This window comes from Crinia signifera, chromosome 5 (assembly GCF_055691185.1).
Source record: "Crinia signifera chromosome 5, ASM5569118v1, whole genome shotgun sequence".
NCBI lineage: Eukaryota > Metazoa > Chordata > Amphibia > Anura > Myobatrachidae > Crinia > Crinia signifera.
Window position 1 is genome coordinate 153627140 of NC_139221.1, and position 22548 is coordinate 153649687.

Consider the following 22548-nt stretch of genomic DNA (forward strand, 5'->3'; position numbering starts at 1 on the left):
AAAACAAAAACAAACGTAGACACCCATCCCTCCCCGCCCCCCACCCCCACCCTGTATAACCAGTTCCCTTGGCATACCTATAACCCTACCCACACTCCTCACAAATCACCCCTTTAAGCTATCTCAAGTTACAGTAGCCTCCTAGAGCAATCAACTAATGGCCACCAAAGAGATATACCCCCGCCCTCCCCCGTGCACCCCCGCCGCCCAACACAGAATTACAATAATCTAACTCCAAAACCCCCACGTTATTTACCTACAGACCTTATATTGCAAGCACAACTTGTACCAAGCACTGCCAAAGCAGTTGATAACCTTAGGGTTAGCCACAAGAATTCTCTCTATTCAAAAAGGAGAGATAAGCTGAAGCAAACAAATGCAAAATGTTGCCACAATATAAACAGGACATTTCATTTAAAGGTTTTAGCTCAGTGCCACCTGTTTCCTGCCCGGATAAGTGGCATCAAGCCACCTTGCCGCCTCCCCGGGAGTGAAAAAAAATTTCGTAGCCCCATCCGCTATCACTCTCAGTTTAGACGGATAGAGCATGGAATATTTTAATTCCAACTCTCTAAGGCGACCTTTAATGTCCTTAAATTTTGCACGGTCCTTCTGGACATCTAAAGGAAAGTCCGGGAAGGCCGATATTCTCCTTCCATTGTGGGAAAAGTCCCCCTTTTCCCTGGCCAGCCGCAGCACACTGTCCCGGTCCCTATAGTTTAGAAACTTCGCTATCAAAGTACGGGAAGGACCACCCGGGAGAGGAGGCCGGCCTGGGATTCGATGAGCTCTCTCTATGGCGAATTGGGCAGAGAAGGCCTTGTTGCCACACATCTGGAATAACCACTCCTCCAAGAACTTTTCAGGGGCATTGCCCTCTATACGTTCCTCAAAGCCGATGAAGCGGATATTATTCCGTCTAAGTCTACCTTCCATGTCGGACATTTTTTTGCATATATCGGACATTTGGTCACTGACGGATTTAACCTGAATCTGTAAAGGGCCAACAATGTCCTCCACTGTAGATATGCGGTTCTCGGCCTCAGTCATTCTCTCACGAATTTTTTGAGCATCATTCCTGAGGAGTGTGATATCAGACTGAACTTTGTTTATTTGTTCTAGCAAACGAGTTTCACAGGTGTTGATAGCCTCAAGGACTTGTTGTAATGTTACCTCTGGGGGAGGTGGATTTTTACTCTCCTTCGTAGGGGTAGAGAGAGGAGTACTAGTCTGGGAGCTGCTGCCTGCTTGGGAGCGGGCAAACTTCTCCAATCTGGCCGCCGCCGTATTTTGCCCAGTTTTACCCATACTGCACAATTCAGCTACTCGTAGCCCCTCCTGCACAGCGTAACTCGGTTTCACACTCACTTTGTAGGTTTCTGGATAATGATATATTTAGCCAAGACTAGAGAACCGTGTTTACACAATGTCATGTGCTGGTACTTTACCAGGTATAGTCAGGAGTCACCAACAAGTTAAATTCAACGGCAGGTAAACCCTCCGGGCCCACGTTAACACAGTCACGTTTTTAAGCTGTAGATTTCTGGACTTTAGTATTCTTGGCCCGGCTAACACTGTAAGATGCCGCACACACAGTCCACAACTACTATCAGGGGACTTCAGGGCTCCCCAAGCAATAAATTGACCCTTCTGGGTACACAGACTTTGTAAACCGAGCACGTTGAGTGGATTATACCCACAGGGACTCACCCACCGCCACCAGAACTTTGCCCACGGGTATGTCTCTCAGCAGGTGCCTCTGTTCAAAAACCCCTCAGATTTCAGGAAACGGTCCTCTGGGTATAGGAATCTGCCCACTCGTCCGTCTCTCACACGGACCTGGTACACTTTCTTGTATATGGCCTCCGCTGGACACCAGGTAGGAGCCCCCCCCACAACAGCCGATCTCCTCCTTACTTTGGTTTTCCACCCTGGAGCTGCGTCACTCACCCGCAGCAACCAGGGGCCGTGTAGGGCGCTTTTTAGGCAGAGGGCCCGGTACTGTAGGCGTCTGGCAAGGTTTAGCAGAAGTCGTGGGGGCAGCCCCTTGTATCCGGGCACCGCTGGTTCTCCTGCCCGCCGCGGCTCTCACCCGCAGCGCCTCGGGATCCCCGGCGGCGTCTGACGTCACAGCCCGGCGCCCGCTCCACGAACAGGCACTGCCGGAGACGGAATCAACAAAGAATGAGGACCCCAGGCAGCGCGCCCAGCTCCACGCGCCGTCTCTCTCCCAGCCGGGTACACGCTCCGGAGCTCAGACCCAACACAGGACCGCAGGCAGGCACTCTCTCAGCAGGTACTCTCCACTCGGGTTTAGCTCGTTAGAACATTGGGCAGCAGGATCTTTTTAGCAGCGGCGTGCACGAGGGAGCTCAGACGCACACCCTCACTCTCGTCCTGCCGTGGCCACGCCCCGACTTTCTCATGTGTGAGCAATAATTTTAACTCATCTTTTTTTGCTTGCAAAACCTACTGTACATACTGCACTGTAAAAATGTCTGTCCTCTCCTGTTTACCCAGTCTTTGCTCCCCCACCCCTCCTCTTTTTCCTACTTCTCATTTGTTTCTTCTCTACTTCCTTTTTCCAAACAGTTTGTGTTTATTGTGCACTGACATATACACACATGTATGCTTTGCTGTTTGCTATGTCCAGTGTTGTTTCACATTGTACAGTGCTTGTTTATGTGTTTGTTTATTTATGTTCACTCTTTTAAAGTAAAAAATGAAAATCAAGAATTTATAAAAAATAAACATAACATAAAGAAAAAAAGGACATTTACAAACTTCATAAATGGAACCATATGGCCGAATGTAACAGTTTTCAAGATTGGCGTTCATGCGGGATCCTCTTTTACAAGGCAAAACCATACCTTGTAAATGACTGCTCCTTTACAAAAACTCTGAACTCGATTGGCATCCCGCACAGCCGCCAAACTCGGAGGCTGTTACATTTGCCCAATTATCTGATTTTCCCATTCTGTATCAGAGGTGCTGACAACCTTGGGTTCTCCTGGCTGTTACCTTTTAAGAACTAATATCTCTTTGTGTTGTACCTGACTACTTGTAGCAGAGTCTGATTATGGTTGGGGTCTGAATGTAGGTTCCACTACAAGTTATTGCATATTGTACGCCGTGGTTAACCCTTTGCAGTCCAATTTTTTTTTCTGCAATTCGAACAGTTTGGTTTAAATGTTTAAATTAATTGTCTTTAAAATAAGAACATTACCATTGTTCAAAATTCAATATAGATCATTTAAATTTTTTTTTTTTTTAAAGTGGCTCAACATTGGTTCTGCTACTAGCGCTAGGGCTGTTAAGCCTGACTAGATGTTGGACCTGAAAGGCTTAAAGTATAATGAGGGATCAAGCAAGTATGCTACTACCACCAACCTTCTAGAAGCAGATGGAGCTGTTTTTGTGATTCCCTCCCACTTTCCTGAAGAGTTTTCAATATAGGTATGCAGAGAGCTGGATAGGAGAAATACACAGTTATTTTTTCTTCTAACCGTACATCACAATAATTCTCCCGAGCAATCATTTTCATTTTGCTTTAGCTTACTCTTAAATCAACTATATAAAGAAGAAACAAAAAAAAAAAAAGAAAAACAATGTGCATCTGCTGCAACCCACATACTCTTACTTTGGAAAACAAAATATGGCAGCATATTGTAGGTGTGAAAATAAAGGTGTTAGGTGTTAGCAAATGCTAATTATACTGTAAGCGAAACAGAAGGTATTCTGCTTTATGACAGATGGTGAATCAGCTGCTAACCTTCAGGGAACACAGCTTCTCCAGCCATGACTTTCAGAATACTGTATATCATTTCTGAAATAATGTCTTCCTTTACCAAATATGTGTGACAGAGATCAACCTGCCTGGAAGATCACCCTGCAGAATACATTGTTGATGAAGCAACTCTTAACCTGCTTGGTTTAGTTATTGAGTGTTGCCTAGAGAAATTCTCAAAATAGTTTTCTTGAGATTGGCTTTGGAAAGTGATAGTTAATTGTGTATAATAATAATAATAATAATAATAATGTAACATGTATATGTTTAAGCATAGGCACGTGCAGCACATTTTAATAGGGGGTGTACCATCAAAGGGGTGTGCCTAGCACCACCTATTGGGCATGTCTAACACCACCAATCAGGCGTGCCTATCATACTCTATTGGCACTCGCTACAATATAAAACATCTCTCAGCCACACCATAATCTCCTGCCTATTTCAGTTTTGATCTTCTAATTACTCTGTGTAACAGTACATGGCAATAAATTCAAAAACTTATATGGATGATGCAGGTTTGTAGTGATAGGACAATGGTCTAGTACAATTAATAATTTAAAACACACATAAGTGATAATGGGATACAGTTCTAAAAAGCAAAAGTGTTTGGTAAAAGGTATTTCTGGTATTGCTAGTGGCAGGGAGGTTTTCATAAGTTTGGGTGGGCACAGCATTAGGGGGTGCCTGCCTGTGCACCCCTAACACATAATGTGCACACACCTATGTGTTTAATATGATATCTAATGTTTGTGGTCATCAGTAAACCACAAAAGCAGGGACTTCTAAAGGAAACTCTCTCTCTCTGTATCAGCTTTTAGGTAAGCCTCTACAAATACTGTATGTTAAAGCCCTTTGTTTTTTGTTTGTCTTTCACAATAATTCCTGAGAATTATTTTTCCTGTTACCTTATGTTGCCTACACACAGGAAGATTTTTCTGAGCATTCTGGGCCTTCATGCTTGATGCCTTGAGGGATTACATGCTCAGAGGGCTCCAGAGGAATCTGGAGCAGGGCTGGAGCCTGGAGCACAGTAGCACTGCACTTGCCATTGACTAAATGGGGCAGCGGACTGGGACACTGGGACGGGCAGGACACATCCCATAACCACAACTCCCTCCCTGCCCCCCTCCTCATATCACAGATCACCTCCTTTAAATTTTCAGGTCCCCTTCTGGTGCGGAAGCTGGGCAGGATGAGGTGAGGTCTGTTGCGTCGAGTGGCTGGCCCTGGTCTCTTACCTGCAGCCTGTGCAGGCTGCTCAGTCACAGACAGCAGAAAAGTCAGCCACAACTGAGATCCGATCCCCCCCCACCCACCGGCACGCAAGATCCCCAACCGCCGCCCCACATGCAACATCCGTGGCAGGGGTGAGCCGAACTTTTGTAAGAAAATCGTCCAGGAGGCTGTGGGCTCGCCTTAGCTCAGTGCTGCTGCTGAAACTTATCCGCACTGGCTGCACAATATCAGCCCACAGGGCATCTGCCAGAAGTGCCAGATGGCCAGTCTGGCCCTGCCGTCATTACTGTCATTGAACTCTGCATATTTTTCATCAGTTTTTTTTAGGTTTTAATGTAGCTCATCTATTGCAGGTTAATGTTGGATTTTCTCTATGTGACCATAGGATCTGATCTAAGCTTCATGAGATGCATCATTATTAAATTTAAAGGCAGTAATATAACACTTGCAACCTTTTAGCTGCCCCACTTTGTGAGAAGCCCGTAGAGAAGTTTCAGGTGACTATTTGGGGTGTGTTTGGGTTATTTGCATAATTTAGCCCAACACCTATCGCAGCGCAATGTTGAGAATAGAGCGTCTGTGGGAAAGAGGCAGAGCTAAAATGATGGGTTATTGATCATATGGTTGACAAGAGGAAACTCGACATGAATTAGGTTGACCGCTGAAGGTCGACATGCATCAAGGTCGACATGTCTGAAGACATGGGGTTAGGATAAAAGGGTTATTAGGTCGACACAATCATTAGGTCAACAAGGGCAAGGTCGACATGGAGCATTTCACTTTTTTTATCCTGAATGTCGACACAGTTGACATGAGCACTTGCCATGCTTCTAGCCCTAGTGGATGGTAGGGAATGAAGTAGCGCCTGTCGGCACATGTTGGCTCAAAAAAAGGTGAAAAACCCCATGTCTACCTTTTTACTGTCGACCTAGCACATGTCGACTTAATGCATGTGTTTTTCTAATCCCATGTCGACCTTCAGACATGTCGACCAACATGCATGTTGACCTTCCGTGGTCGACCCAATGCATGTCGACCTTGTGACCGTATACCAAAATGTGCCTCACTTAATTTTAGCCCCGCCTCTCTATATATATGGACCTGCCATTCCCAGTTTTATCTCACTATCCTGTCCACATCACTAGATCCACCCATGGTTTTGGGGATGATAGGGTGTAACAATGACGTAACATTCATGCTGCAGACCCCACAGTGGCTTGGGGGAGCCAGTGCCGGTGGGGTCTGAAAACACTGGTGCAGTAATGAGTAATGGGATGTGTCAAGAGTGTGAGGCAGAGCACCCGGCTCCTGCAAGGAGAGCTATCTTTCCTCTGTCATGTACGAAACCACATTGCATGACCCGGGCTGGGCGCTGGATGCGAGGGAGGTGAGGCATAGTGATTGTGTACCCAGTCAATGGCACACAGAGCATGGGGTGCCAGAGCCACATCCACAGAGACATGAAGGAACTGCAGGCCGCACCAGTGTATGGACCCGGAGCATTGAATGACCACTGTGTTTGGCTGCATTCATTTTTTTACATGAAAAAGGTCTGTGTGGTGGGTTATTTATAAATATGGGTGTATGCATATGTGCAATATTCTGAACTATGGGGGGTATTTTGGTTGATTCACAAGGCTGCAAATTTGCAGCATTGCGGATCCTAAAACCCCACCTTCCGAAGGGTGGTTTTCACATAAACATCCATTTGCATGTCAGAAGCAACCTGCCACATCTTTCGATGGACGTTGACCATCGAAAGATGTGGAAGGTGCACGCATTTAACCACATGTAACCCCTGGCACTGAGAAAGAAACCCCTTGGGAACAAGATGTAGGTAACATTTTTTATAATTAATGTTTGGGGGGGGAGGGGGGTCAAAGACTTTTTTGGCTGGGGGTGCAAAAAATCAAGTTATGCCACTGGGACTACCTGAAAAATTGGGGGTCTCCAGCACCTTTCGGGAGGGTACACAAGTTTGGGTTATATTCAGACAAGCAATTATTATTTCTATTTTTTGGGGGAAAGTACCTTTAAATCATATGGCGATACATATCTAGAAATGCGCTATAATTATAGATTAAATATACCAATCTCTATAATGGAATGCTGTGTGTAATATAGTTTATTATTCTACTACCATGAAGACCATAGTATGATAACAATAAGTCAAAATTCAACCAAACTTCTCTTTTTGCCAGGCATACAAGATAATTGCTGCCACCCACGATTCACATTGAACTGTATTATCTCAACCTATCCCCTCTTCCCCCATCCACAGTAAAAAGCAGCACATGGTGTCTCTAAACAGCAGGACTGGTCCACCATTGCTGTAAACTGCAGCTAATTACACCTGTAAACATCTGTAGTGAGGCCATAATGATATGAATGCTGTGCCAGCCCCCCACCCATTAGAAAGGGTTGCTTTTGCAGAAGTTGGCAAGTGTGAAAAATACTGGTAACAGCAGGTAAAAAGAAAATTATCTGAGAAACAATTTGCCACAATATTAAAGGTTGAATTTCCCAGCTTGTCATTCAACCTTATAACTTCTCAATTTTACCCCTTTCACACCGGCCACCCGGCAATTACCCGGCATTTTGCCGGGTGCACCTGATCCCAAATTTACACCACCCGCAAATTGCCGGGTTAAAGCTTACATCTTCCCTTTCACATCAGAAGCAAATAACTGGGTTAAAGTTTTAAAGTTATCATCTGTAACATTAGAGAGAGATAAGTGGAACTAATGCTGCTTTCACACCGCAAAACCTGCTTAGACCAGGTATTTAAAACGTTGTTTTTTTTAAACGGTCAGAGCAAGTTTAACCCCTTTCACATCGCATGTAAATACCTGGTCTAAAGCCGGTTTGCGGTGTGAAAGCAGCGATGGGGAGAGAGGGGATCAGGCACCAGAGCCCGCACCTAAACTGCCAGCAGTGAGGAGAGCTGCAGGACGCTGGAAGGGTAAGGGTAGGGGGTCTGACAGTGAGCAGTAGCTGATCTGCTCTGAGCCAGAGCAGTGCATATTTAATGAGCCAGTCACTCGTTACATATGCACATATGTAAGGAGTGGTTGATTACATATGCACATATGTAATGAGTGGTCGGCTCGTTAAATATGCACTGCGCTGGGGACCAATAGTGTTCACTGCTGCCTGGGTACCATTTCAGACCCGTTCAGACAGCAAAAAAAGGGTCTGAAAGAGGGTAGGACCCTGCTTTTTTACAGTTTCCAAAAACAGTTGTTTTTTTTAGGAAACGGTAAAATCACCTTTCAGACCGCACATATTACAGCTTTGAAACGGTTATAAATCAGCAAAATACCCTTTTTTTAGTGCGGTCTGAAAGGGGCATGAGATTACTATGTATCTGGTAGATTGGTTGACAGGCAATAGGTTGGCACATGAAAAATAACTAAATGCTTTAGGTTGACATTGACATAAGGTCGGCACAAGCAGAAGATCGACATGAAAATGATCGACAAAGAAACAGGTCAACATAAGTTTTTATAATATTTTTGTTTTAATCGGATTACTTTACAATCCAAGTGAGTTGGATTACATCGAATGATATCTCCCAGGCTCGCATATATAAGTCAGTGGAGAATGACTTATATTTGTGGGCTTCCGCCTGAAGACATGGCCCATTGCTGCCCCCCCCCCCCCATAAATACCCATCTGTCCATCCCCTGTTTAGGCACCATGCAGGTTGGCGAGGACGCTCTCACAGAAGCCCTGCACATGCGCATGTGCTGGGCACCACCAATGGTCCCCTGTGTGAACACCCGGGGGAACGAATGGACTACATTTTAGGCCAGGAGGAGGGTAGCAAGTTAGGTTTAGTCACTAGTAGAGGACTTAGCGTTAGGCTGCCAAATGGGAAGGTTAATGTTAGGCTTCAGAGTAGGAAATTTAGGGTTAGGCATTTAGAAGGGGGATAGATTTAGGCTGTGGGGAGAGAGGGTTAGGTTTAGACAGCAAGGTACAAAGCTTAGGGTTAGACACTAACATGGAGGGTAAGTGTTCAGTTACGGTGTGTGTGTGTGGGGGTTAGGGTTAGGCTGCATGGAAGGAAGGTTAGTGTTATGACTGGAGATGAGGCTGAAAGCATACTGCTGAGCTCACAAACTGCAGACAATGATTATTATGCTGTTTTACCACCACTGCCCACCATTTCACTGCTCTACCCAGCATTATACTGGCCCACTGCCCAAAATGATGCCCCACTGCAAGCTATGAGCCGTGCCCTGCCCACCATTATGCTGGCCCATTGCAAGGCCCTGCCCACCATTATGTTGCCCCATTGCAATCCACTGCAACCATTTTGCTGCCCCACTGCAAGCCACTGCCCACCATTATACTGCCCCACTGCCCTCCATTATGCTGCCCACCTGCAAGCCACTGTCCACCATTATGCTACCCGACGCCAAGCCACTGCCCACCATTATGCAGCTGCACCCTGCACAACAATGTATTATCACAACATATTTCAGATAATTCACAGCAGTAACTAGAAATCAAACTTTATTTAAACAGAATAATGCACTTTTGTCATGTTTATTAATTGTTCTTAAATGTTTCATTCTGCAGATGTCTTATGAGAGCTGAGAATTTATATCAGGATTTATCAGCCTGTACCATGACGTGGTCTCTGGCTGACATCCTCACTGGACTATAGCAATAAGCAGAAGAGGGCTGCCTATAACTGCCTGGTTGGCATACTCCAAGCCCACCTTCTTTTGGTACCTTGGTGACCTGGGTGCAGAAGAAAATTGCAAATATAATATATGGACAGTGTAATAAAAGAGAACCGCAAGGTGGAGGAGTCGAAGCAGCCGGGGGCCACTGCAGACAATTTCTATTTGCCGCAGCTGTGGCATTCCAAAGAACTAAACTTCCTCTTGGAGAAATGGTCAGCTAAGGAGTCCCTAGTGGTGATGGGAGAGTCCCAGAAGGGAAGTCTGTATGTGGAGGAGGACAAAGTGGTAAGTTGCATTTAAAATGTTTATTATCTGATGGCTTCCTTCTGCCATGTCACAGCTCCTTTTTCATTGAAAAGGCATTGTAATTTTCCCGTCCCTCTTTTGCCTTTGCACTGCAGCTTACTCTTTGCGGGTACGGATCATTATGTGTTTGTGCAGTGAGTAGGCCTCATTTGCCACGGACACAAATCCCCACTGCCGTTCATCAGTATGTTTTCCACTTTCAGTGTAGGAGCCAGTAGTGTAGCCAGTCTTGAGGACTCATCTCCTGGAATGCAGGGAATACCCATGGACATAGGCGTGCGCACGGGGGGTGCACAGGCACCTTCTAATGACCGCTGGCACCCCCCACACAATGGCACGCAATAGGTGGCTTCCAGCCCCGTAACAGCATCACCCGGTTACTGGCCGGCGGCGGTCAGGACTTCTTCACCTTCCTGAAGCCGCAGGCAGCAGACCGGATGTTGTGACTGTCGCTGTGGACCTGACTTCATATGTCAGTCCCTGCCTCTATAGACGTCACTGCACACAGCGTATTGCGGTGACACCAACCACAGCGGGCACACTTCCTCCCGCCCGCACTCCATCCCGCCTCCAGTGCTGAGCGGGGAAGCACACGCCACACTGCCATCGTCAGCACACCAGGCAGGAGCCAGCCTGAACCACAACAAGTGCTCCTCCTAAGAGGAAGCAAGATACAGTCATGCTTTGCTTGGTGATAATAAAAAAAAAGTGAGTAAATGTGATAAATGTGACATACTGATTTAACTGTGGTGGGAAGGAGCTGCTGCAGCAGTAGTCACTGAGTGTGTGCTGCAGGCATCTATTAGGGAAGAGAGGGCATTATGTGTAATGGTTATTGCGTGTATGTCACTATGTGTAATGGACATTGCAGTGTAGATTTTTGCTGATGAGGCGGTGATGGGCACACCCATTAGGCGGTGATGGACACGCCCATTAGGTGGTGATGGCCACGCCCCTAAAAAGGTGCACCCCCTAAGAAAATGGGCTGCGCACGCCTATGCCCATGGAGTAATGAAAACGGGTCATGCCCTCTTCCTGTTATGGCAAGCCCTCCTTTTTATGTGCTTGTGGGGGGTCTTTGAAGTACACATGTGCCAATAACCATTTAGAAGTTTGACAGCCAAAGACTTACCTCTCCAGAGATAATATAAGCCATAGGCTACATTGGCTAATGGTATATAAAGGTAGTATTAGTTAACAGAACAATGCTCCAGATAACTAAGCTTTTTGGTGCTTGCATAGGTGCCGATTTATGTTTCTGCTGGTGGTTTGCTCAAGCCAAAAATATAGAGGAGTGGCTTCATGGGGAAGGGGTGTGGCCACAAAATAATACCAATTTATATTACGGAGCACAGTTGTCTCCAATATTCAAATTACGGCAACAGAGTTCCACATACATAAATGCCCCCACAGTGCTGGTACATAAATGCCCCCACAGTGCAGGTACATAAATGCGCCCACAGTGCAGGTACTCCGCGGACAGAATACACTCTTCCCGGCATACTGTTTCCCAGGTGGCAGGTCCGGCAATGTGAGTGCTACAGCCGCAAACTAGCAAGTTAATATGGCGGCCCAGCAGCGGGACCCGGGCCCGTGGGTGCTCATCAATTTCCGTGGGTGCTCAGGCCCTTGAGCACCCAGAGAATCGGCACCCATGGGTGCTTAGTTAATTAGGCCAGATCAATATCCCCACTGAAAAAAAAAAAACATGGGGACTATGGCCTGCAGCATAAGGTTTCCTGGCCAGTGCCATATCTCCTGCTTTTAGACTTTGTTAAATAAGTAAGTCACTTAATTCCTGTGGAATCTGCCATGTCCGCATGATGTTCATGGGAAATATGGAAAATAACTTGGCACCACTAGAGTTCTGAAACTAATTTGCTTGCACTATGAGATAGAAACAGTTCCAGCAATCTTCTTGTCAATCCAGCCTTACATGGACAAATAAGCTAAGAACGTTGGAGATGAAAGCCATGTGCAGAACACATCCTGCAGTAACACAGTACAGACCATTGTTAAATGTTGTACATACTGCTTGCAATCATTGGGTTTCAAAATATCTTACCATGTATGCAAGAAATATTCTCAAGGCTCTTAAGACCTTAGTTTGGATTAATGAAGCCTTGGTTTAAATAAAGGGTAGGAAAAGAAATCAGTGATAGATGTCTCTAGTGCCTCTATAATGTACAGAACAGTTTACAAAAACAAGAACCACTCTAATTGAAAATGTTGGTATGGTTTATATAGAACGGAATGAAATAAGTACCAGAGACAGCTAATTTAGCATGGATATTACATTAAACTATAGCTAGCATAAAGGAATTGCATAGTTTACACCCCCTCCCCTGCTCTTTTCCTTAGTAAGATGCCTGGTCCTTCCGTCCTGTCCTGTCTCCTTCACGGTGGGAGCCATTGGGACATCGCCCAGCTTCCATTGAATGTGCATTGAGGAGACGGGACAGACCTTCTGAAAGTACTCTATTAGATGTTCCTTACACCATTAAACTACAGTAAAATGCACTCACCTCTCTGGTGCAGAGGAAACTTGGGTGCAGTTTATAAGCCAGCTCTTGTCTAGATATTACCTCTGAGAGCTGCATGCATTTATCTGCAATTCAATGGTTGAGCACACATTTTATTGTAAGACTTAGCATAGATTGGAGTTCCTTGATGATCAACTGCAATGTTTTGAATAACGGAATGATTACAATAGGAATGTAGTGGATTAAAAAACCCAGGCTGTGTGAACCTTGAGGAAGCATGTCATGTAACTCGGCATCCAATAAGGAGGCTGGGTTTGGCAAGTTAGCTGGGGATATTAGTTGCAGAAGGGGGAGGAAAGTTCCTCTTTGTCCTGAGTTTCACTCCCTCCCCTTATTTTTTTGATGTAGGGTGGGTGCTTAATTGTGCTGGCTGTTTGCCGGGAAAGAACGGCAGGTTAATTGATTTAGGTCTTCATTAAATGATGATTCGGTGTATATAGTTGTTTTTCAGTGTACTCACCTTCGTTGACTATAGACCTTCGCTGTATCACCCACTCGGGGACAGTGACACCACCTGGACGGTTGGGCAGTCAGTGCAGGAGGCTGAGTGGATACGGCTTGTTGTTTAGGTAATGTTTGACTGAGTAGGTCAGTTGTGGGTGGAGCTTAAATAATTAGCCATTCTTTCTTGGCCACCATTAATTAATTAATCATAATCAAATGAATTAGCTTTAAGTGCTTTAATAATAAATACAGCTAACACTTTCTGCCAAACCTAAGTCTCCGAGTCTTTATTTCAGGTTTAGATAAGTAACTGCATGCATGCACAAGGTCACACATTAGACGCTAGTATGTTTTGATAAAAATGTGAACAACGTCTCTTTTATTTTCTAGATTAGAGATATACACAGAATTGCAGTATGTGGGTGTGGGGGTGCAATTAGTTTATTGATGCATAAAAAGTATATTTCCAAACAGAGTGAACATTACATTTTTTTTAAAGTAATCATCAGAGGATTCTATAAAAAGTTACATGCGCTGCAGCTTTTGCGGATTCAAAATGATTCCCATGAGTTCAGTGGCCAGAAAATCAACCACTTGTGGGTAGGTGCATTGTCGGATGGAGAAGTTCTTGACAATAGCACATGAAAATAGCTTAACTTTCAGTATGCAGCGACACAACTGGTAAGGTAGCTACAATTCATGACCAGTCTTGGCCACAAAAACAGCCACCATCTTGTTGACCATGCTGTGCTCACTACAGAACTTCTGTGGTGACACAACTCCAACTGGGGTCCCCTGGGCCAACTGTTGTTTGGCCTCAGATTCAAAACTGTAGATCCAGAATTCATCACCACTGATGATCTCCAGATAGAGTTTGTGCGACTGCCATCAAACTTAGTCAGCATGTTTCGGCATGCATGTCTGCAAACAGAGTAAAGAAATGGAGGCGTGCCCAGGCGTTTTCAAAGAAGTCGTGTGACTTTTGCCCCGATCAGCATCTTTCTATCGCAGCCACAGAGAAAGTACTGGGCTACTCAAAGACTGTAAGTAAGTTGCTAATGTATTTGCAGCTAATCGTCAATCGGGATTCTTTTTTGCAAGTCATTCACAGCCGTGGGATTTCATTTTGGTAAGCTGGCGGTTATCTGATAGTAGGTCTCTGCAACCGATTAGGTCTGAATAATCCCCAGTGATGGCTTTACAACTTCAAATATAATATTCTATCAATAACTTTACCTCAAATCATCCATACCTTTTCCACACATATTTCAATAGTGAATAGTGTTCACTGTTAGACTGGGGCATGAAGGTCCTATCAGAGGAATACTACTGCAGGGGCCCACTAAAGTCACATGACCAGCCACTGAGTGTTAATACTTAAGTCTTAAAGTAAAGTTTGTAGGCAGACTATTATTGTAGATAGCTTTGGCCCTACATGGCCAGACTCATCTTAATCTGTGGACAGAAAAAAACTAACCTCATATAATCTTTTACAGACAGTTTAATCATCCCCATTTTGCATATGGAACCTATAGAACAAAAGTGACAGATATTAGTAGGTGGAAACATTCCATGCTGTATTATATACATACAATATAAATACTAATAATGATAATAATAATAATAATAATAATAATAATAATAATTAAAATAATAATACAGTAATAACAGTAATACATTTTTATCTCAATTTGTCATCCATATGTTATTTATTTTCTAATTGCAGGCTGGATTTTTTTTATTTCCTGTATTAAAAAATTTGATTGCATTACAGCCTACACACCTGTGACTAAATTAGTACAAAGATCAATAACGGATATCACCAATCGCAAAAAACTACTACTGTACCTTTTTGGTTTTGGAAATTACCACCACCCCCACTAGAAACATTGTAATCAATTGTGAGAGTACTAGCTAAATAGCTTCTGTATAAGATTTCATAATTATTATTTCATAACAAAAAACTAACAATAAATACCGCTATTTTGATGTGTCCCAGGTCCCATTCTCACATACTTTCAAAATAAAGGTTTACCTTCATTACTGTCAGTGTGGATCAATTTGAATTCTCTGTAAACTTGATAACTTAAAATATTAATTTTGAAGCTTAATAGTTATAATATACCAGGGTTGCCGACCCTCCCGGAATTTGCGGGAGTCTCCCGAAAATCTGGTCCCCCCCTCCCGGCCCCCGGAAGGGTGGGCAACCCTCCCAGAATCAGGGGGACCCCCACTGAGCCCCCCGATCGCGGCATTTAAATACCGCAATCCGCGGGTCTCCGTGGAGGGGGCGGAGCTAAAACGGCACAATCGTGTCATTTTAGCCCCGCCCCCTCCACGGAGATCAGTTATTTCGGCTATTTGCCGTAATGGGACGGGGCTTAATGACGTCACCGTTAAGCCCCGCCCCTCAAACTCGTAATGAAAGCGTCCTCTCCGGGCTTCTCCTGGAGAGGATTTTTTGCAAGTCGGCAACCCTGTAATATACCATAATATATATTCAATAATTACTCCATTAGTAATTATTGCCTAGCAATTTATAAATAACCGATGAAGTACCTACACCAGGTCGTTTGTTATATTGATTGTTGGCTGGTTATGAACATGTATAGATATTTAGCACCTTATGTATCTCAGGGGTAGATTTATCAAGCACGGTGAAGTGATAAAGTGTCTGGTTTTTATCACCGGCCAATCAGCTCCTACCTTTCAAACCAAGCCTGTAACTTTACAGGTAGGAGCTGATTGGCCGGTGATAAAAACCAGACAATTTATCACTTCACCAAGCTTAATAAATCTGCCCCTCAGTCTGCATTTTTATGCAGATATGATCAAATATTTTCAGTGGCAAACGCAGGATTTTCAGAAGGGGGTTTCCAGAGGGGCGGAGCAAAGCACGGAGATGGACACTTAGGTGACCCAGTATATGCCGGGTCAGTTAAAGTATTATAGATAGACCAAATGTATATAAATAATAATAATAATATACACACACACATATATATACACATACATAACAGCAGTGTAGACCCCTGGGCATAGCAATGTATTGGGGCCCCTACCGATCCTCCAGCAGTAGGGGTGGGGGAAGTTTTGATGTCCCGCGACTGGTATTATATCAACCGCTCAGCATGTAGGGCCTGCATCAGTAATTTCCACTAATTGCCCCTTTACTGCACAGATGGTGGGAGATGGGGTGGGAGAAGGGGGCATTGGGCTGAATGAAGGGGCCCTGATACATAACTTCCAGGGTGGTAGAGGATGTTTAATACGCAGAGGGGTGTATAGTGGAGTGGGCTTATTATTCATAATTTTCTGGTGGGAGGACAGCTTGCTTGACTGCCGATATCTCGAGTTCCCAGAAATAGATTTCTTAGATTGTAATGGAATTAAAAACTAGAGAATCCCACCTACCAAATGGTGTTGGGGACTAGGGGATCAGAGTTCAGGAGGCAGAGCAATCCGCCAACGAGTATATAAAACTACATACCAGGTGTGTGGAGCTGGAGCAGTAACCAGCTGCTGGAAGGCTGATATCTCTGGTTCTGGGCACAGTAGAGACAAGCTACTAGTGTTCATCAAAGGGGGAGAGTCCCAGCTTTTGGAATATACCCTCAGAAAAACTCTAAGTCAGACAGAACCTGAAATATCTGACTGGGAAAGCAATTAACAGGCTTCAATGGGGACCACTGCTTTGAAGTCAGATATCTCCGGTTTCCAGGGGCCGATTTTTAAAATTGTTGTACCCATGGAAAGAGGAGACCCTCAGCTTTCAGCCTAGGGCCCTTAGACTCCTGGGGGGGTTTCTGGGTACTCAGAAACCCCCCCTGCGTGCGCTACTGATTTTCGACAAAATTTGAAAGTGAAAATGAAAATGTTAAGCCAGATTAGCATGTGTTGTATTTTGCTTATTCTTAAGCACTTTTCTAACCCCTCTCTGAAAAACGATACTCTGAAGTAGCCCATGAGATGATGACAAGAGCAGCCAATGCCAAGAGCTGTTGCAGCTGCCAAATATTCAACCTACTTGGTTCTTTTAAATGTTTTCCGCTAATGGTTTTAGCACTGGCTCATAAGGAATCCATTGTAGAATTTGACTTTCAAGTGTGTGAGATCTGTAGCACACACTGGTATTGTATGACAGCTATGTAGGTATCTAGGTACACCTAGCACCTGGGTCAGCCCAATTTAGGGTGAGATGTATCAAAATTAAAATGTGGTAAAACCCCCATTTTATCGCATTTTCATATGTACTATTACCCAGCTGCACCGATTTCGCCGACCACGGTATTGCCACCTTTGGGTGCCGATACCCTATTGAAGCCTATGGGCTTCTTTTCGCCGCCTCACTGACCCCCCCTTCCCCCCCTTCCCCCCTCCCTTGGGCTTACCTTCTTGCAGGTCCTCCTGGACCCCGGAAGGTAAGCCCTTCTTCCCCCTAGCAATGCAGCCGGACGTCCTTCCGGCTGCAGGGGGGAGGAGGCAGCGCCAGGGACATCCTGATTAGCTGTCCCAGGCATGAAGGCAGTTCCAGCAGCAGGGAGGAGACAGAGACCCCTGCACACCACAGTACAGGTATCGCGGGGGGGGGGGGGGGGCTCTGTTAGTACATATGCACTGGCATCGCGGCGGGCGGGCAGCAAAGGGCGGCAATGTATATTAATACATCCCGCACTTAATCCTTTGAGTGCCAAGTGGATTATTCATCATAATGACCTGTAATGTTAACCTTATATAGGAGATATAATAATTTTTTACACAACCTTTTTATATTTGAATTTATATAACCAATGTGACCATCACTGGCATTTTTTAGATGATATTTTGCACATCTCTCACAGAGATGTTGGCACTCAAAGGGTTAACCACACTCATGAGTGACAAAACTGGGACTAATTCTGTTGCTTAGCACAAGGGTAAGCACTGGCTTATTTGTTGTACGTTTACATGAAATTTAACTTAACAATTCTCCTCAGTTCAGTGTATACTCAGAGGCAAAACTCTGGGAGGCAATGGAGTCATCTGCCGCCGGGCTCCTGCTCTCAAGGGGGCACCTCTCCACCACTGCCAGTTTAAATCCATTAATTGAGTAATGAAATATATATGTGCTCTCCCTCTCTTTCTGTATATACATACAGTATATAATATATATTTCATAACAGACTATATATATTTTGAATACCGTAGATTGTGGTTGGGGGGGGGCAATTTTCATCTTGCCTCCGGGCAACTGGGATGAACTTACGCCACTGTGTATACTAAACATACATATAATATAAATAGTAATACTGTATGCATGGTCCAGGTACCATAGCCCTCTGGTAGCTCTTAATAGTCAATAAAACATGGATTGATTAGTATATCATGCACTAGACTGAGCTAAGCTAATATCTAACTGGTTTCTATGGCTACAGGTTACAGACAGTATACAGTTTTATAAAAGATCCAACAACAGTTTATTATTCATTGTTTGCATAGTCATTTTTCCACCTATGTATGATTCTATTGATATTACTACAAACTCCCATTTATTGTTTCCTGTCAGATAAATGCATAGATTAATCTATATTTCTGTTTGCACGTTAACTATTACTAGTTTCTTTTATCTTACCAGTTTGCCTGGTACTCTGCGTTCCTGGTATGCTGTAAAGAGAAAGAGTTCAGTCTGATAAGCTTTAAGTGGCAATCTGTTGTACATTTTACTGTGTCTGTAAATATGAAACAGAAGATTGGTCGTTTATGTTTGTTATATGATACGGGCCACATACTGCACAGTACATATGTAAAATATTGACCAGTATATAATACAGTGCTCAGCATTGTATAGCTAGGGCCAGGGACACAGTGATGCAGTGTATGGTGAATTGCGTCGCTGATCTCCACTAGGGTAGCTGGTCTACTCGCTCAAAGTCAGCCACAGAACCTTGCAATGTGCCAGTCTCCTGGACATCCTACAATTTTAATGTATTATTAACTTATCTCCTAGGAATGGACCAAAAGAGAAGAATTGTTGCTTCCCAGTACTAATAGTAAATGCTAACATTTGAATACACAATTTATGCACAATCTGGAAAGTTTTAATAACAGTTTATAAAGTAGTAGTAGGCATTTGTTATCCAGGATCCTTATTCACCTATGTACATGTTATTCTTGCAGCATGTTCTTAAATATAATAATGACAAATAAATAAGTTACTGTCCATGCATTTACCATTTTGTGTCTTCGGGGTAGATGAATTCTGAAAGCTCCATTTTGGCTCACAATATATAGAAACACTTGACAGTTGAGACACAGATGTCCTTCTATCCCGTAATAGAAAGGCTCTGAAGCCATGGCATATTAAAAACCCTGCACATAATACAATGAAATATAACATTAGTAAAGATATCAGTTTAAAATAAATGTCTTGGGCAAATTTAACCCCTTCCCGACGCAGCATGTTTTTGCCTTCCTGACAGGCCTTTTTTTCAAATCTGACATGTATCACTTAAGTGGGGATAACTTTTTTTGCTTTTACTTATCCCAGTGATTTTGAGATTGTTTTCCCGTGACACATTGTACTTTAAATTAGTGGTACATTTTGGTCGATACAGTTTTTTTTTTTTTGTGAAAAATACCAAAATGTCGTAAAAAACTTGAACATTTTGCTATTTTCAAAATGTAAAATTTTCTGCTTGTGAGACAAATAATCATACCACTCAAAATAGTTAATAACTAACATAAACCATATCTAAACTTTATTATGACATCATTATTTCAAGCTCCTTTATTTTTTTTGGACACTAGGGGGCAGCAGAGTCTAAATTTTACACATCACACATTAAAACGCTGTTTTTGGCTGTTCACGTTTGAACAGCCAATCACAGCGATCGCCCAACAGGGGGGGTATCGCTGCCCCCCCCTGGGCAATGAGGGAGGATGTCTGCTGTCAGGGACAGCAGACATCGTCCCTCTGTCACCGCGTCTCTAGACGCGGTGGCACTTTAAAGTCATGACGTACATGTACGCCATGTGTCGGGAAGTACATCCCGGCCATGACGTACATGTACGTCAAATGTCGGGAAGGGGTTAAATAAGACATTTTTTTAATTTATCCTTAATAAAATCCTAATGCTGCGCCTCACCTCTATGTCACTAGAGGGCACCTGATGGAGTTCATTTTAGGACATTCACATTGACCAGGCTGCTGATTCGCTGTAAGCAGAATGCTCAAATGATTTCAAACGGAAGCTGAACTACCATTGGTGCAGCAGGTACAGTGCACCGGGGCCCACGTCCCCTGTCACCCAATATATTTTCCTGTCACAATTTGCCTCCCTCTAGGCCAGATTCTCTAAGCTTCAAAAGTGATAAAAAGGAGAGTGATAAACAGCCAGCCAATCAGCTCCTGGCTGACATTTTTCAAACACAGTCTGTGACATGGCAGGTAGAAGCTGATTGGCTGGCTGTTTATCACTCTCCATTTTATCACTTTTGAAGCTTAGAGAATCTGGCCCTATGTTTTTCCCTGTCACCCTCTGCCTCTTCCTGCCACCCACTGCCGTGCTAAAAATTGTGAACTGTAAATTGTCTAAAAAATATAAAACTCCCTACCTTATCGATTGAAAGTAAGGAAGATTTAAAAGCACCAATAACGATACAGGAAATAAAAGAAGCTATTAACGTACTTCCGAGAGAGAAATCCCCAGGCCTCAACGGTATACCGGGGGAAAATTATAAAAAATATCTTGAAGTTTTAGCTCCCATGTTGTTAGAAACATTCAGCGCCAGTTTCCAGGAAAATGGTCTCGCCAAATACATGTTAGAAGCAAAAATCATGGTTTTATTGAAAGCAGAGAAAATCCCATGTTATTAGATTCCTACCGACCAATATCTTTAATATCCACTGAGGCCAAGATCTTGGCCAAGGTATTGGCAATAAGATTGAACAGGCATATTGAGGAAATAGTTCAAGGGGATCAGACCGGCTTTATGCCGGGTAAATCCACCTTGTTAAACTTATGCAAATCATATATGCATCTTCAAATGCCACGAGGAGAGGACCCATGCCCAGTGGTGATGTCAATCGACGCGTTAAAAGAGTTTGACGCTGTCGAGTGGCACTACCTCTGGGCAGTAATGAGATCAATTGGAGTAGGTCCTGGATTCATTAAGTGGGTGCAACTGCTATACTCTGCCCCAAATGCCAGAATGGCAATAAATGGAGACACCTCTCAACCCTTCTCTCTATTTAGAGGGACAAGACAGGGGTGTCCCCTGTCTTCCAGTCTGTTTGCGTTAAAGATAGAACCAGTGGCCTGCATCTTGCGCAGTCATTCAGGAATAAATGGCTTCCGAAAAGGTACAAGGACAGACGTGGTGGCATTATATGCCGATGACCTTTTAATATTCCTGTCTGACAGCTCTGGATCGATTCCGGTGGTTCTGAGAGAAATAGAGAAATTTGGTGATTACTCTGGATTTAGGGTGAACTGGGGGAAATCAAGTATCCTTCCAGTTATACCCCTTAAGTATGTTGAAACTTTTAAATATCTGGGTATATGGATCTCCCGGGATCCTAAAGAATATGTAAAATCTAATCTGGAGCCGTTAATAACATACTTGAGTGTAAAAATAAAAAAGTGGGGTAAATTACCATTAACTACAATAGATAGAGTAAACCTCTTAAAAATGATAATTCTACTGAAATTTCTGTATGTGCTGCAACAATCACCTTGCCTCATTGTAGATTCCTTTTTCAGGAAAATAAATAGTATGTTCTCATCCTTCATTTTTAATAATGCTCACCCTAGAATTAAGCTACAGACACTAATGAGAAAAAGGGAATACGGGGCATGTCCTTAACAGACCTTAAAATGTACTATCTTTCGGGGCAGATAACAACACTGGTGGGGTGGATGAATGGCGCAGTGGATAATGAAGCTATAAAGGAAATGATAATACAAAATGGCGATGATAATATACCAATACAACGGTTAATAAATAAATATTTAAACAAGATCCTCCTTTGGTCATGCAAGCAGTAAAAATTTGGAAAGAAGCTAATAAAATCATGAAGTTCCAAGCAATGGAAGTGGACCAACCACTATGTGACCTTAAAACTTTAAAGGAATTAAAAGATCTTCAGGTAGCTAAGGTGTGGGGTCCATATATCATTACGTTAATGAGTCCACTGTATGTAGATAAAGTCCTTTAGTCAGCTACAGGAGGAATATGCCATACCGTCATCTTATTTCTTTAGATATGTACAATTGAGAAAGGCATTGCATGTGCAATTTAAGGGTAAATCCCCAGAAAATGCAATATCACCAGTGAAAAGGATGTTGACAGAGGGCAATAAAGTTAAAAAGGTGTCAAAAACGGATGAAAAACGAGGAGGGTCTCAATAATTTAAGAGAAAAATGGGAAAATGATCTGGGGCCCATAGATATAGGAGAATGGAATAATGCAGTCTCATCCGTCTATAAAAGTACAAATTCCATCAGAGTACAACAGATAAAACTATATATACTGCATAGATCATACAGTATCTAAC

General features: G+C 43.5%; 1 protein-coding gene across 4 annotated transcripts in view; it reads right to left on the reverse strand.

The window, feature by feature from the left end:
• Positions 1-22548, reverse strand: part of ITPRID1 (ITPR interacting domain containing 1) — a 204643-nt gene that overhangs the window by 131537 nt on the left and 50558 nt on the right. For 2 of the 4 annotated variants that reach the window (XM_083188121.1, XM_083188122.1), the window contains exons 2-5: positions 19224-19361; positions 18625-18656; positions 14491-14542; positions 3391-3468 (exon numbers count right to left, since the gene is read on the reverse strand). In XM_083188121.1, the coding sequence (XP_083044247.1) occupies positions 3391-3468; positions 14491-14542; positions 18625-18656; positions 19224-19264 (203 nt within the window). In that variant the 5' untranslated portion in view covers positions 19265-19361. Of the gene's footprint in view, positions 1-3390; positions 3469-14490; positions 14544-18624; positions 18657-19223; positions 19362-22548 lie in introns of those variants that run through there. The other 2 variants (XM_083188123.1, XM_083188124.1) reach the window with 2 other exon arrangements.